The sequence below is a fragment of the Bubalus kerabau genome, chromosome 15 (assembly GCF_029407905.1).
Source record: "Bubalus kerabau isolate K-KA32 ecotype Philippines breed swamp buffalo chromosome 15, PCC_UOA_SB_1v2, whole genome shotgun sequence".
NCBI classification, from domain to species: domain Eukaryota; kingdom Metazoa; phylum Chordata; class Mammalia; order Artiodactyla; family Bovidae; genus Bubalus; species Bubalus kerabau.
Window position 1 is genome coordinate 47,472,999 of NC_073638.1, and position 15,450 is coordinate 47,488,448.

A 15,450-nucleotide genomic window follows, 5' to 3' on the forward strand; every position below is an offset into this window, starting at 1 on the left:
ACTCTTGAGAGTCCCTGGGACTACAAGGAGATCCAACCAGTCCATTCTAAAGGAGATCAGCCCTGGGATTTCTTTGGAAGGAATGAAGCTAAAGCTGAAACTCCAGTACTTTGGCCACCTCATGCGAAGAGTTGACTCATTGGAAAAGACTCTGATGCTGGGAGGGATTGGGGGCAGGAGAAGAAGGGGACGACAGAGGATGAGATGGCTGGATGGCATCACTGACTCGATGGACATGAGTCTGAGTGAACTCCGGGAGTTGGTGATGGACAGGGAGGCCTGGCATGCTGCGATTCATGGGGGCGCAAAGAGTTGGACACGACTGAGTGACTGAACTGAACTGAGGCAGCAGGTGGCCAAAGGACGGGAGCTTCAGCTTTAGCACCAGCCTTCTTTACGGTCCAACTCTCCTGTCCATAAGTGACTACCAGAGAAACCATAACTTTGACTATAAGGGCCTTTGTCATCAAAGTGATGTCTTTGCTTTTTAATATGCTGTCTAGTTTTGTCATGAAGCAGTTATATGCTATCAGTAATTAAATAAAATATATATGGATTAAATACTTTAATTAAAAAAGAAGGAAATGGCAGATATCTCTTTTAACCATCTCTATTAAACATTGTTTGGAAGTTCTATTTAGAGAAACAGGAGAAAAAAATGGAATATATATATTCCTGATTATATATCTGTTATTTTTCTGTGGATTCCTTGAGACAATCAACATCATTGCGTTACTCATTTGATTAAGAAATTTATTGAAAAGCAAGATTATTTCATTCTCATTTTGAAGGTTTCATTAATTTCCACTGATTCCATAAAGTAACTGAAAAATGTTAGTGTTTCTTAGTTCTTCTTTATCGATAATCTTTGAAGAATATAATGAATATATACATAGGGAAATTACAAAGTTGAGCATCCTCTCCAAGTTAACTACCTTTGAAGTCCAGCTTAAGGAGCTTACGCAAGCCCTGTCTGAGCTCCTTGTTCTTGAGTGCATAGACCATAGGATTGAGGGCAGGAGGAATGACGTTGTGGAGTACATTGAGTAGAACTGGGATAAGGGGAAACGTCATTGTTGCACTATGGGTGATAGAAATGACAATAATGACTGTGTAGAAAAACAGGATTAGGATGAGGTGGGAAGTGCAGGTACTCAGGGCCTTGGATATAGCTTCCATTGAGTTCAGTTTCAGTACAGAGTGAAGTATCAAAGCATAAGATACAAAAATAAAACCCAAGTCACTCCCCATGAATATCCAGGCCAAAAGTAGCTGGTAAACACTGTTGATTGTTCTGTCATCACAGGATAGACTAGTGACACCAAGATTAGAGCACAGACAGTGCTCAATTTGGTTTTTTGAGCAATAGTGCCTCTGAGCTGCCAACACAGGAATTGGGATGGTAGTCAGGCTGTTTCTGAGTGCCATGAGCACAGTAGCTTTGACCACAAAAGATTTGGTGATGATTGATGAATAACACAGTGGTTGACAAATTGCCACATATCTATCTATAGCCATGCAGACAAAAATGCCTGATTCCATTCCTACAAAACTATGTATGGCATACATCTGTACAAAGCACTCAGGGAGACCAATGGTCTTCGCATTGAACCACAAGATGGTCAAAATCTTGGGCATGATGGTGGTAGCAAGGCCCATGTCAACCACAGCCAGGATGCCCAGGAAATAATACATAGGCTGGTGCAGTGTTGCCTCCCGATTGATGATGATCAAGATAAGGATGTTTGCACTGAGAGCTAAGAGGTAGAGCAGAACCAGGGGCAGGGATAGCCAGTGCTGCCAGCTGTGAATGCCTGGGAATCCCAAAAGAATGAACTCAGAGACCTGAAACTTGGAGCTGTTGAAATCTCCGAGATCCTGGAACATAATTCACTAAGAAGAAAAACATTCAAGGTTACTATTCTTAATAATCTCTCTGACAGTGTTTGAAGAAGTTACATTCATGGTTTTGTAGGTGTTGTAGGGGAGTCCTCTTTTAAACTCTAATTCCAGCACCAACATTCCTTGAAAGGGAAAGGTTTTTGAGAGTGTTAGTCACTCAGTCGTGTCCAACTCTTTGCGACCCCATGGTCTGTAGCCCAGCAGGCTCCTCTGTCCATAGAATTCTCCAGGCAAGAATACTGGAGTGGGTAGCCATTCACTTCTCCAGGGTATTTTCATGACTGGAGGATTAAATCTGGGGTTCTTGCTTTGGAGGCAGATTAGAAGTATCCAACATTCCTTGGATATTTCTAATTAAACAGGAACTATTTTAACACACTGAGTGTTAAATTATTTATCAAAACACAAACTTCATACCATAAGTCAGTTTGTATTGTTTTCATCTTCTCATAACTGAGGAACAGAACTTTAGAGAAAATCATGACTCTGGACATTGTCTTCAGCCTACAACTCATGAAAGCTGGAGAAGATGTAGCCTTCTGATATCACAGCCTGCACTCTTGAATTTGTTTTGTTGAATTATTAGAAACTTAATATATGCAAGGAGTATAGAAATTTCTGTGCATGGAGATATTTAAGTAATAGACTAGAATATATGATACTGAAAATAACTCTTATTTCAAGGATCTGAGATTTTGTTAAATAATACTGTGTCCCATTTAATTTTAATTGAAATGTATGAAATAATTTAGTGCACATTTTAAGTGAGGAAGCTTTTATCAAAATTTGCTAATGACTTGTCAAAACTGTAATAATAAAAGAGAAATGTGATTTAGGAATATCATTGTTATTCAAAACCAATTAATTCTGGTTTTCAGTAACTTTCTCCTACTTGATGTAGTTTTGATTCTTGGAGCACTCCAGATAGCCAAACTATAAAGAATAAAGCAGGCATTAAAATATTAGTTTGAGGTAAAGATTTTGAAAATCAAATTACTTGAATCATGTTAGTGCTTATCTGTCAAAATTTATTAATCACGTATACATTTTAATGCAAAAGGGGAAACAGATTTCATGATCTGTTTCTCCTAAATGTCTATTATATATTTATTTATATGCTTTCAATAAATTAAATATTAGGGATGTATTATCAGGACATAAAATGTTGAAAAATGTGGTTCAAAATAATAGTATGTACAGAACAATAGTGTGACTATAGTCCTGGAAAATATATTCATTCTAATTCAAGTGCTACCATTCCAATATACTTATAATAAGATAATGAAGAAGGTGGATTTAAAAAGATATATATTTAGACCAAAATAACAATTATTTTATATATATTATTTTAATGACCTCTAATTTTAATAGTTTATTTTTATAGCTTGCATTGTTTTTAATCTTAATATTGGAACTATTTTTCTAATGTCACATGTTCTTTTTTTTAAGAACATTAATTTTTTTTACTTTACAATATTGTATTGGTTTTGCCATACATCAACATGAATCCACAACGGGTGTACATGTGTTCGCCATCTTGAACACCTCTCCCACCTCCCTCCCCGTGCCATACCTCTGGATCATCCCAGTGCACCAGCCCCAAGCATCCTATATCCTGCATTGAACCTGGACTGGAGATTCGTTTCTTATATGATATTATACCAAGTTTCAATGCCATTCTCCCAAATCATCCCACCCTCTCCCTCTCCCACAGAGCCCAAAAGACTGTTCTATACATCTGTGTCTCTTTTGCTGTCTCGCATACAGGGTTGTCATTACCATCTTTCTAAATTCCATATATATGGGTTAGTATACTGTATTGGTGTTTTTCTTTCTGGCTTACTTCACTCTGTATAATAGGCTCCAGTTTCATCCACCTCATTAGAACTGATTCAAATGTATTCTTTTTAATGGCTGAGTAATACTCCATTGTGTATATGTACCACTGCTTTCTTATCCATTCGTCTGCTGATGGACATTTAGGTTGCTTCCATGTCCTGGCTATTATAAACAGTGCTGCGATGAACATTGGGGTACACATGTCTCTTTCAATTCTGGTTTCCTCAGTGTGTATGTCCAGTAGTGGGATTGTTGGGTCATAAGGCAGTTCTATTTCCAGGTTTTTAAGGAATCTCCACACTGTTCTCCATAGTGGCTGTACTAGTTTGCATTCCCATCAACAGTGTAAGAGGGTTCCCTTTTCTCCACACCCTCTCCAGCATTTATTGCTTTTGGACGTTTGGATCGCAGCTATTCTGATTGGTGTGAAATGGTACCTTATTGTGGTTTTGATTTGAATTTCTCTGATAATGATTGATGTTGAGCATCTTTTCATGTGTTTGTTAGCCATCTGTATGTCTTCTTTGGAGAAATATCTACTTAGTTCTTTGGCCCATTTTTTGATTGGGTTGTTTATTTTTCTGGAATTGAGCTGCAGGAGTTGCTTGTATATTTTTGAGATTAGTTGTTTGTCAGTTGCTTCATTTGCTATTATTTTCTCCCATTCTGAGGGCTGTCTTTTCACCTTGCTTATAGTTTCCTTTGCGGTGCAGAAGCTTTTAAGTTTAATTAGGTCCCATTTGTTTATTTTTGCTTTTATTTCCAATATTCTGGGAGGTGGGTCATAAAGGATCCTTCTGTGATGTATGTCGGAGACTGTTTTGCCTATGTTCTCCTCTAAGAGTTTTATAGTTTCTGGTCTTACATTTAGATCTTTAATCCATTTTGAGTTTATTTTTGTGTATGGTGTTAGAAAGTGCTCTAGTTTCATTCTTTTACACGTGGTTGACCAGTTTTCCCAGTACCACTTGTTAAAGAGATTGTCTTTAATCCATTGTATATTCTTGCCTTCTTTGTCAAAGATAAGGTGTCCATAGGTGTGTGGATTTATCTCTGGGATTTCTATTTTGTTCCATTGATCTATATTTCTGTCTTTGTGCCAGTACCATACTGTCTTGATGACTGTGGCTTTGTAGTAGAGCCTGAAGTCAGGCAGGTCGATTCCTCCAGTTCCATTCTTCTTTCTCAAGATTGCTTTGGCTATTCGATGTTTTTTGTATTTCCATTCAAATTGTGAAATTATTTGTTCTAGCTCTATGAAAAATACCGTTAGTAGCTTGATAGGGATTGCATTGAATCTATAGATTGCTTTGGGTAGTATATTCATTTTCACTATATTGATTCTTCCGATCCATGAACATGGTATATTTTTCCATCTATTTGTGTCCTCTTTGATTGCTCTCACCAGTGTTTTATAGTTTCCTATATATAGGTCTTTAGTTTCTTTAGGTATATATATTCTTAAGTATTTTATTCTTTTTGTTGTAATGGTGAATGGAATTGTTTCCTTAATTTCTCTTTCTATTTTCTCATTATTAGTGTTCTTTGATGATTAATTCACAAAGAGTCCTTAGTAAGCTGATTTGAATCTTCAGGTGATGAGTGAGTCTCATTAATTGGTTGGATTTACTGTGTGTGCTCCTGTAAGATCTCCTTTGTAGCACTGTTGACATTCTTATTTCCCAGTGGATTTTTTCCCTGAGGCATTTGCATTTTTCCCAGAAAATAATCTACCAATATGCATCCTAGAGAAATATGTGATTGGCTTCTAGTGTTCTTGATATTGAGTAGTAGAGGGACACAATCTCACAGTTAAATATAAAAATTTGATTCACCTTGACAATTTTAATGATGCCTTGTCCTTGGACTTTATCACATCTGATATATATGCATCCATAGTATATGTTAAATTTTTTCCCTATGTTAAATTAATTAAACCTATACTATGTTAAATAACATAACATAAATTAATTTAACATAGTATATGTTAAATTAAACTTTGTTAATCATGTTACTATATATACTTATAGTACAGTCCAGCGATACACTAAGAGTATAGTTAGCATTGTTTAAAATAGTGGATGAATCAGGGATATAAAGTTGTTACTTGTTAATTTTTCTACTTACAACCCTGTTTTATCTTTATATATTCACAACAAAAGAGGACAGTTTAGGTATTGCAAAAAGCAACTTTTTTTGGAAATAGTAAAGTAACATGGTATGAACTGCTTAATAAGAGTGCCCTTCAAAGACCTTTCTTGTGCTATAATAAATTCTTGGAGTCATATAAGAGTAGGTAGAAATGCAACTAAGCAAAATTTTGGAGGCTATCTGGAGAATTTAAAGAGGAAAAGGAAAATGGTCTTAGAGCATGCTAGAAGAGTTTCTTTCTCCTGTTACTGTGCTCTGCTTTCTTCTCAAGTTCACTGTTATTTTTTGCTTTGTTAAATGCAATTTTCTATCTTATTTTGTGCCCTCCTACAACCACTGCAACTTCAAGCACCACTTTATTTTGGAATATCAACTTTATCTCAGAGAGGACAGGGAGTCATCTGTTAAACTACTTAACATGATGTGAATAAAAAAGAGGCAGGCATCATAGGTAAGGAATATATTTGTCAATGGATCAATATCTCTTTCTATTTTAGCATCATAGTAATATAAAAAGAACTCGCAACTTGGATCCACCAGAATTTAAGCAAAATCTTAATATTTGAACTTATTGTATTTATATTTATATTTGCATTGTGTGGGGACTTCCCTGGTGGCTCAGACAGTAAAGAATCCACCTGCAATGCAAGAGACCCGGGTTAGATTCCTGGGTGGGGAAGATCCCCTGGAGAAGGGTATGGCAACCCACTCCAGTATTCTTGCCTGGAGAATCTCATGGACAGAGGATCCTGTTGGGCTACAGTCTATGGGGTCACAAAGAGTCGGACATGACTGAGTGACTAACTCACTTGCATTGTATAGCAACACATTACACTTTAAATATCAATAAATTTTTGAGTTAATGAATAGAATCCTGAACTAATGATTCAAATTTCATAAAACTTTAAGAACTATTGCAGTCCACTCTAAGTATTTATTTATTTGAACTTAAATTATGCTTTTATTAATCAATGCTTTAGAATTCAATTAAAATATCTAGTTACCAAATTATTAATCAGTAACTAATTTAAATTATCTCAGGGTTTTAAGGATTTTTAATTATATTTAAACTTACATAGTACAAAACATAATTTCTTTTTTTTTCTTTTATTTTTTTACTTTTTAACATTTATTTATTTATTTATTTTTTGGAGGCTAGTTACTTTACAATATTGTATTGGTTTTGCCATACATTGACATGAATCCACCATGGGTGTACATGTGTTCCCCATCCTGAACCCCTCTCCCACCTTCCTCCCCATCCCATCCCTCTGGGTCATCCCAGCACACCAGCCCCAAGCACCCTGTATCATGCATAGAATCTGGACTGGTGATCCATTTCACATATGATAACTCACATGTTTCAAGGACATTCTAAGTATTTAAACATGTATTTAAATATTATTTTTTCAAAGTATAAAAGGAAGAAACAGAAGTATAAATTCTACTTCATAAGACAAGAGAAAACTTAAATCTAAAAAAATTTTTTCATTACAAAATAGATAACAAAAGAATTTCAAAAAGAAGGTAACAAATAAGGCAGCAGTCAAAACAGATATTTGGATTTAGAAATAAAGTTCAGTTGGTAAAACAGTCCTACAAATTGGTGGCATTTTGTACTGCATGCATACAAGCCAAGTCGCTTCAGTCATGTCAACTCTGCGACCCTGTGAACTGTGCTTCCTCTGTCCATGGGATTCTCCATGTAGGAATACTGGAGCGGGTTGCCGTGCCCTTTACTCCAGATCTTTCTGACTCAGGGATCAAAACTGCATCTTAGGTCTCTTGCAGTGGCAGGCAGGTTCTTTACCACTAGTGCCACCTGGAAAGACCTTGATTATATTAAAATATTTATGTAATATAATGCATATATATATATATATGAATCATAAGGAGAGTGCAAAGAAAATAATAAACTGAAAATGCAAAAAATTTTTGGAAATAAAATTATACAAATTAAACAAAAATTACACAAATACACTAAAAACATACCCACAAATTAAGGAAGAAATATTACAAAATACAAAATAGAAAGCCAAACTAGTATTGAGTTGGCCAAAGAATTCATTTGGTTTTAAGTAAAAATAAAAGACACATTCTTCATTTTCATCCAGAGCTGTATTGAATAATATATTCACTACCTGAACCAACTTTTTGGCCAACTCAATAAATAGTGGACCAAGATCACCTTCATGAAACAATAGATGAGATACTTTACAAGCAGCAGTTTAACCTCATTGTATCAAGTTGCTTAATTTCTCTGTTTCATATTGCTGCCCACAAGCAAAATAAAAGAATAAATTGAAATTATCTTGTTCGTTTTATTAGTACATGGTAGAAAATTTAAAGGTGGCAAGTGAGTTAGTGCGTTAGTCGCTCAGTCATGTCTGACTGTTTGTGACCCCACGGACTGTAGCCGGACAGGCTCCTCCGTCCATGGGATACTCCAGGCAAGAATACTGGAGTGGGTTGGCATGCCCTTCTCCAGGGGATCTTCCTGACCCAGAAATCAAACCTGGGTCTCTTGCACTGCAAGCAGATTCTTTACTGTCTGAGCTACCAGGGAAGTCCCCATACAATGCAAATATTAAAGGTGGGGAACTCACTTAATGCAATCGTAACATTAATTGAACCTCATTCCTATTTGGAGAAGGAAATGGCAGCCCACTCCAGGGTTCTTGCCTGGAGAATCCTGTGGACTGAGGAGCCTGGTGTGGTGCTGTCTGTAGCGTTGCACAGAGTCGGACACGACTGAAGTGACTTAGCATGCATGCATGCCTTGGAGAAGGAAATGGCAACCCATTCCAGTATTCTTGCCTAGAGAATCCCGTGGACAAAGGAGCCTGGTGGGCTGCTGTCCGTAGGGTCGCACAGAGTCGGACACGACTGAAGCAACTTAGAAGCAGAAACAGCATTCCTATCTAGCAACACTGATTTTGACTGAAACTAATCACCTCGAAGCTTAACAAAGGCCTTGCAATTAGCATTTTTTACAAAGAATCATATGAGTTTATAAGAATGTGTTTCCTTACATACCAATATTGTTATCAGATTTATTTCTTGTCAGGTTTGTTAATTGGCTCCTAACATTTATATGCAGTTATATTTTCCACATTTCTTTGAAAATTGTCATTAACAAACAAAACTGTAACAATTCACACACACACACACACACATATATATATACATGCAGTTACACATATATTTTCACACATTATAACTGATTATTATGGAATAGAATAGACTGTGAAATGTATTATTGATACCTATTTGACTAATGTATACAGATTTTAATAGTTGTTGAAAAAATAGTATTGTTACTCATTTCTTCCTCTCAATATATTTGAATAGTCAACTCTTTTCCTTTAATTGGAGGAGAATTGCTATAGTCAACTCTTAACTATGTATGTCCAAGCAAAAGAAGTAGGGAAATCATAGATACCCACAAAGCGAGAATAGTAAACATAACTGAGTTCATTCTGCTCTACTCCTAGGGATATAGCTCCTAATATGAGCTAAATATCTATTTTGTCCTCCATATTTCCTTTTGATAGTTCTAGTGTTGATTATTGAAACTGGATTTATTGTTACAAGAGAAGTATAGGTCCCCTTTGCAAAAACACTCAGTTAAAGATCTCAACTTACACCAAATATTGTAGTACTGACCATAATTATGTTAGGTTTTTTTCCAAAACAAATATAAAATGATTTCAATACATTATAGCTTAATTTTTCTACAAGGAAAATGGGCTCATACTATTCTGTTAGAGTGTATTGAAGTTTTTACATCAACACAAGAACATGGCTATTTATTTATAAGTACAATTATTGTCACCTGTTGACTCTTCCCATTTCTAAATTCCACAGAAAATGTTTGCTTCCTCACTAGTCAGTCCTCAATTTTACATCCCATGTTCTTCTTCAAACATGAAGTTTATTCCTCTAAGTAGGTTTCCCTGTCTAAAATGCATTAAATGCAGTCACAAATATGTATCTCTAGAAATAAAGTAAGTGAGTGAGATTCTTTTCTGGGGAGCAATGGGAGGTAGGTGAATGGCAAGTGTTGTGATCATGCTCAAGAGCTATTCTCCTGCTGTAGTCCCATTGCTCTGGTCAGAAGGGTGATTCCGGCTTGATATTTACCACTACAGATGTGGATTCCTATTTACTTTGAAAAATCATGGAAAATTACACTATATTGCAATCTGTGAATTGGAGAAATAAACATTTTTCCATTTAAATCCAATCTTTAATTCTGCCTTCTAACAGGTAGATGGAATCAAACCTTCAGTCATGTGCAGTTAATAATCAATTCATGTACATCCAAAAATTATCTCCATGTGTTTTCTGCCTGCATATTAAACAAAAACCCTGTTTCTATTCCTGCTTTTGCATGTGCTTTGATACCTTAGTTTCTGAAGCAAAACAGTGAGCTGAATGCAATCTGATCCAGGTGTTCAGGATATTAGTAAAAAAAAAGTCATGATTCTACACTATATGTACTTTCACAGTCCTCAGCTACTAAATCTCTTGATATTTGGACCTTTGAACTAAATATATCTTAAAATGTATTATGTATCCCAATGGAATACATAGCACTTGTGATACAGGTGCTGGCATTGGATTTAAGCTAACACCTTTTGGAGAAGGAAAAGAAGTGAAAGCTTCCATTCTTACTGTTTATAAAGTGACACACAAATTAGAGAATAAATTTATCTGTATGTATTTATATCTACGTGCTGGCATACGAGCCTTATATATGGGGGAGTGAGAATGAACACAATTTAGCTTTAATGAATATTAGATACTTTAATATTTATTGAAGTGTTTTTTTTTCTTTGTAAGGATGTGTAGGACAAAAGGTAAAAGCACTAATGATGTTTCAGAAGGTTTTATTGACACTCATTCACATTCAAATTATATAACATACAGGCAACTTCTGATATATTTCTTTGTAAATTTTTTTTAACATCAAAAACATTTTGTTTTGGGGTGTAGGTGATTAACAATGTTGTGGTAGTTTTAGGTGGACAGTGAAGGAGCTCAGTTATACATGTATACCTATTCATTCTCCCGTCATTTCTTAATATGCATTTACTATATATGTTGAGACAATGTTTGGATAAAATGATATTGAAACATAAAGTCTTCTATTTTAATTTACAAATATGATAATTAATTTAAATAATGATTATTCAGTAATTTTATGATTAAATAAAAGTGCATCATATGTATTTACACAATTTAATTAACAATTTAATGGTGTGTATTTATATATAGAGAAAAACAGGAGAAAAATCTCAACACAGAGTTTGTTACACTTTATCATTTTTTATTGAAGTGGAATACACAAGCCATAAATGGCTATCATTTAAACCTCTGAAATGTAATATTAAGTGACTTTTAGTACTTTTAAAATGTTGTGCAACCATCATCAATATCTGATTTCAGGACATTTCAATTGCATAAAAAGAAAACTCCATAACCATTAATCAGTCACTACCTATTGATCTATTCCTCCAATCCCTTCCAACATCTAGTATGTTTTTTGATTCAGTGGATTATCTGTTCCAGTAATTGATTTGATGTAATTGAAATCATATTGCAGTAGCTCTTAGTGTTTGCTTTTTTAAAATTAGCATAGTGTTTTCAAAGTTCATCTGTGAAAGGGCATACATCTGTACTTCATCCTTTCATGAATGAATAATAATCCTTGTTATGGGTATGCTTCACTTTGTTTATCCATTAAACAAATGATGGATATTTGAATTCTTTCCAATTTTTCACTAATAATGATGCTATGAACATTTGTGTATAAATTTTGTTGCTACTCTTGTATTAAGTTATTCTGCTTATATACTTGGGAGTTGAATTTCTGTCCTATGGTAATTTTGCTTCAAACTTTGTGTAATTGTCTAACAGTTTCTCACAGCTCAATGTGATTTTTACATACTCTCTAGTATATATAAGAAGTTTAATGTTTCCATAGAACTGTCAATCTCTGTTGTTAAAAAATACAGCCATTTTATTGTATATAGTGGTATCCTGTGGTTTTGATTTGAATTCAGTGATGCTCAGCATCTTTTCATATGTGTGTTGGATGTTGCACATCTTTATAGAAATGTCTATTGGAGTCCGTTTTCCATTTAAAAAACAGAAGACACATTAGAAAGCAAAGATGCAAATATCTAGAACAAGTTGTACTCTATTAGTAATTGCATGAAATGTACATGTGTTCAGTTCAGTTCAGTTCAGTCGCTCAGTCGTGTCCGACTCTTTGCGACCCCATGAATTGCAGCACGCCAGGCCTCCCTGTCCACGAGTTAGACACTCTCATTAAAAAGAAAAGATTGTCAGATATCTACTCTAACCATCCCTATACAACATTGTCCAGAATTTCTAGCCAGGGCAGTGAGTTACAAAAATGAAATGTATATTCCATTTGTCTCACCCTGGCTTCCTTGATTCAGTCTGCATAATTGTGCTATTGTCCATTTTTTTTTTCTTTTGGATGAAGGTCTTTCTTGACAAACATGATAAAGTATTAGTTTCACCCCTTTTTTTGAAATTTCTTTAATTGCGTGTGATTCCTTATATTAATTAAAAATGGTTTGTATTCCTTGGAACTTCTGTCATCTGCAGTCCTTGAGAATGTAATGAACACAGATGTAGGAAAATTTGAAAGATGCGCATCCTCTCCAAGTTAGTTGCCTTTGAAGTCCAGTTTAAGAAGTTTATATAAGCCCTGTCTGAGCTCCTTGTTCTTGAGTGCATAGACCATGGGATTGAGGGCAGGAGGAATAACATTATGGAGTACATTGAGTAGAACTGGGATGAGGGGAACTGTCATTGCTGCACTGTGGGTGATAGAAATGACGATAATGACTGTGTAGAAGAAAAGAATTAGGATGAGGTGGGAAGTGCAGGTACTTAAGGCCTTGGATGCAGCTTCTGCTGAGTTCAACTTCAATACAGATTGAAGTATCAAGGCATAGGATAAAATAATCAAACCCAGATCACTTCCCATGAGTGTCCAGGCCAGAAGTAGCTGGTAGATACTCTTGACTGTCTTGTCATCATCACAAGATAGGCTAGTGACTCCAAGATTTGAGCAAAGACAGTGCTCAATTTGGTTCTTTGAGCAGTACTGTCTCTGAGCTGCAAACACAGGAACTGGGATAGTAGTCAGGCTATTTCTGAGTGCCATGAACACAGTTGCTTTGACCACAAAGGAGCCAGTAATTATCGATGGATAGCGTAGTGGTCGACAAATGGCTACATATCTATCTATAGCCATGCAAACAAAGATGCCTGATTCCATGGCCACAAAACCGTGTATAGCATACATCTGTATAAAGCACTGAGGAAAACTGATGGCTTTTGCGTTAAACCACAAGATTGCCAAAATCTTGGGCATGATGGTGGTAGCCAGACCCATGTCTACTACAGCGAGGATGCCCAGGAAATAATACATAGGCTGGTGCAATGTTGCCTCCTTATTGATAATGATCAAGATAAGGATGTTGGTGCTGAGAGCTAAGAGGTAGAGCAGAGCCAGGGGCAGGGATAGCCAGTGTTGCCAGCTGTGAATGCCTGGGAATCCCAAAAGAATGAACTCAGAGACCTGGAACTTTGAGCTGTTGGAGTTGCTGAGATCCTGGAACTTCACTAAGTGAAAAAGTAGAGAGTTATTTTCTTAATAATTTCTCTGACTGACAATATTTGAAAAGGCATTATCCAGGTTCATAATATCAAAGATATCATAATATCAAAGAACATCAAAGGAGAATTCATTATCTTTATTATTCTCATTGTAGCACTAACATTTCTTGGACAAACAGGGACTGTGGTAACACATTCTTTATTGTCAACTTGGCTAATGATCAGAAAAACGATATAAAGGCAAGTCATATTTTTCCAACCTCTCATAGCAGAGGAATAGAACATTAAAGGAAATCAGGACCTTGTCATGATCTTCAGTCTTGTAAGTCACAGAAGTTGGACAAGATGAAAGTCCTCTGAAATTAGTCTGTTTCTTGACTGACTTTGCTAATGGTCAGTAGCAAAGTCAAAATGGTCTGTAGAGACCAAATACATAGCCTCAGAGTACTGGGTTTTATGCATGTAGTCATTTTAGATAAAATATTAGGCTATATTTAATAAATTTAAGAAAAACCTACTTTTCAAGGATTTGAGAATGAATACATTTGAATCAGTTCTAATGAGGTGGATTAAATTGGAGCCTATTATACAGAGTGAAGTAAGCCAGAAAGAAAAACACCAATACAGTATACTAACGCATATATATGGAATTTAGAAAGATGGTAACAATAACCCTGTATGCGAGACAGCAAAATGGACACAGATGTATAGAACAGTCTTTTGGACTCTGTGGGAGAGGGAGAGGGTGGGATGATTTGGGAGAATGGCATTGAAGCATCTATAATATCATATAAGAAACGAATCGCCAGTCCAGGTTTGATGCTGGATACAGGATGCTTGGGGTTGGTGCACTGGGACGACCCAGAGGGATGGTACGGGGAGGGAGGTGGGAAGGGGGTTCAGGATGGCGAACACATGTACACCCGTGGCGGATTCATGTTGATGTATGGCAAAACCAATACAATATTGTAAAGTAATTAACCTCCAATTAAATAAATTTATATAAAAAATAAAAAATAAAATAAATAAATAAATAAAATGATTTTTATACTCTGAAAAAAAAATAAAGTACTCAGAAATATCATTACTTTGAATTAAAATATATGAATTCTCGTGGCATATCTGTTTTACAGCAAGGAAAATGATGACTAAAATGTTAACACTCTGTGTAAAATGAAGCAACTATGAAAGAGATAAAAATGGCTTGGAAATCTCAGTATGTTTAAACCCAGTTGTCTCTTCTTTTGAGTAATTTTTCCCTATTCCAATATCTATTGGCTTCTTAGAGTACTGTAGACATTCGCATTATAACTATTAAAGCAGACATAAAAACAAATAAAAGAAACTCACCAAACTGGTGAGTTTGAGGTAAATATTTTTTAAGAAGTTCTGCTAAAATCAAGTAACTCCATATCTAATACCCTTCCTACAAATGGTATTTAATTAGTGTTTTATTGTAAAATGGAAACATTACTGTTACTATGTATTTATACCAGATGTGTTAATTATTATTTACTTTCTTTTAAGAATTTAATATATTAAAGATATAAGTACAGGATATTTTTAAAATTTTGTTGAGAGTTATAGTTTAAACAGAGGAACAGTGTTGATGTAAACTTTGTGGGTATATTTAGCTTAACCCAGATAATGGCATTCTGTTCTATTCAAAACATAACAGATGCTGGAAATTAATGAAGAAGATGGAACTATAAATTTTTAATTCTTAATGAAATACAGCAAACAGTCGTTTACTAAATATTCTAAACATCAAATTAAAAATATGTGAATTTGAAATGAAGGGATAAATTTAATACATCTTTCTAAAACTGTCAAGATCCCATAGTAATCTAGAGAGATACTCTATAGGCAAATGTTACAGTGACTTCGATCTGGCAT

The 15,450-nt window shown here is 35.3% G+C and overlaps 2 protein-coding genes across 2 annotated transcripts; both read right to left on the reverse strand.

Moving 5' to 3' along the window:
* Positions 1 to 927: 927 nt before the first annotated feature.
* LOC129628361 (putative olfactory receptor 56B2) lies at positions 928 to 1,887 on the reverse strand. Its single transcript, XM_055547777.1, has one exon. The coding sequence runs from the start codon at positions 1,885 to 1,887 to the stop codon at positions 928 to 930; it is 960 nt and encodes a 319-aa protein (XP_055403752.1).
* A 10,708-nt stretch (positions 1,888 to 12,595) lies between these two features.
* Positions 12,596 to 15,450, reverse strand: LOC129627763 (putative olfactory receptor 56B2). The gene is made up of 2 exons (XM_055547287.1): positions 15,432 to 15,450; positions 12,596 to 13,560 (listed from the first exon to the last, which is right to left on the reverse strand). The coding sequence occupies exons 1-2, from the start codon at positions 15,448 to 15,450 to the stop codon at positions 12,596 to 12,598; spliced, it is 984 nt and encodes a 327-aa protein (XP_055403262.1).

Bases quoted from the DNA above. Each gene is read 5' to 3' on its own strand.
- LOC129628361 (XM_055547777.1), bottom strand. From the start codon at position 1,887: ATGTTCCAGGATCTCGGAGATTTCAACAGCTCCAAGTTTCAGGTCTCT.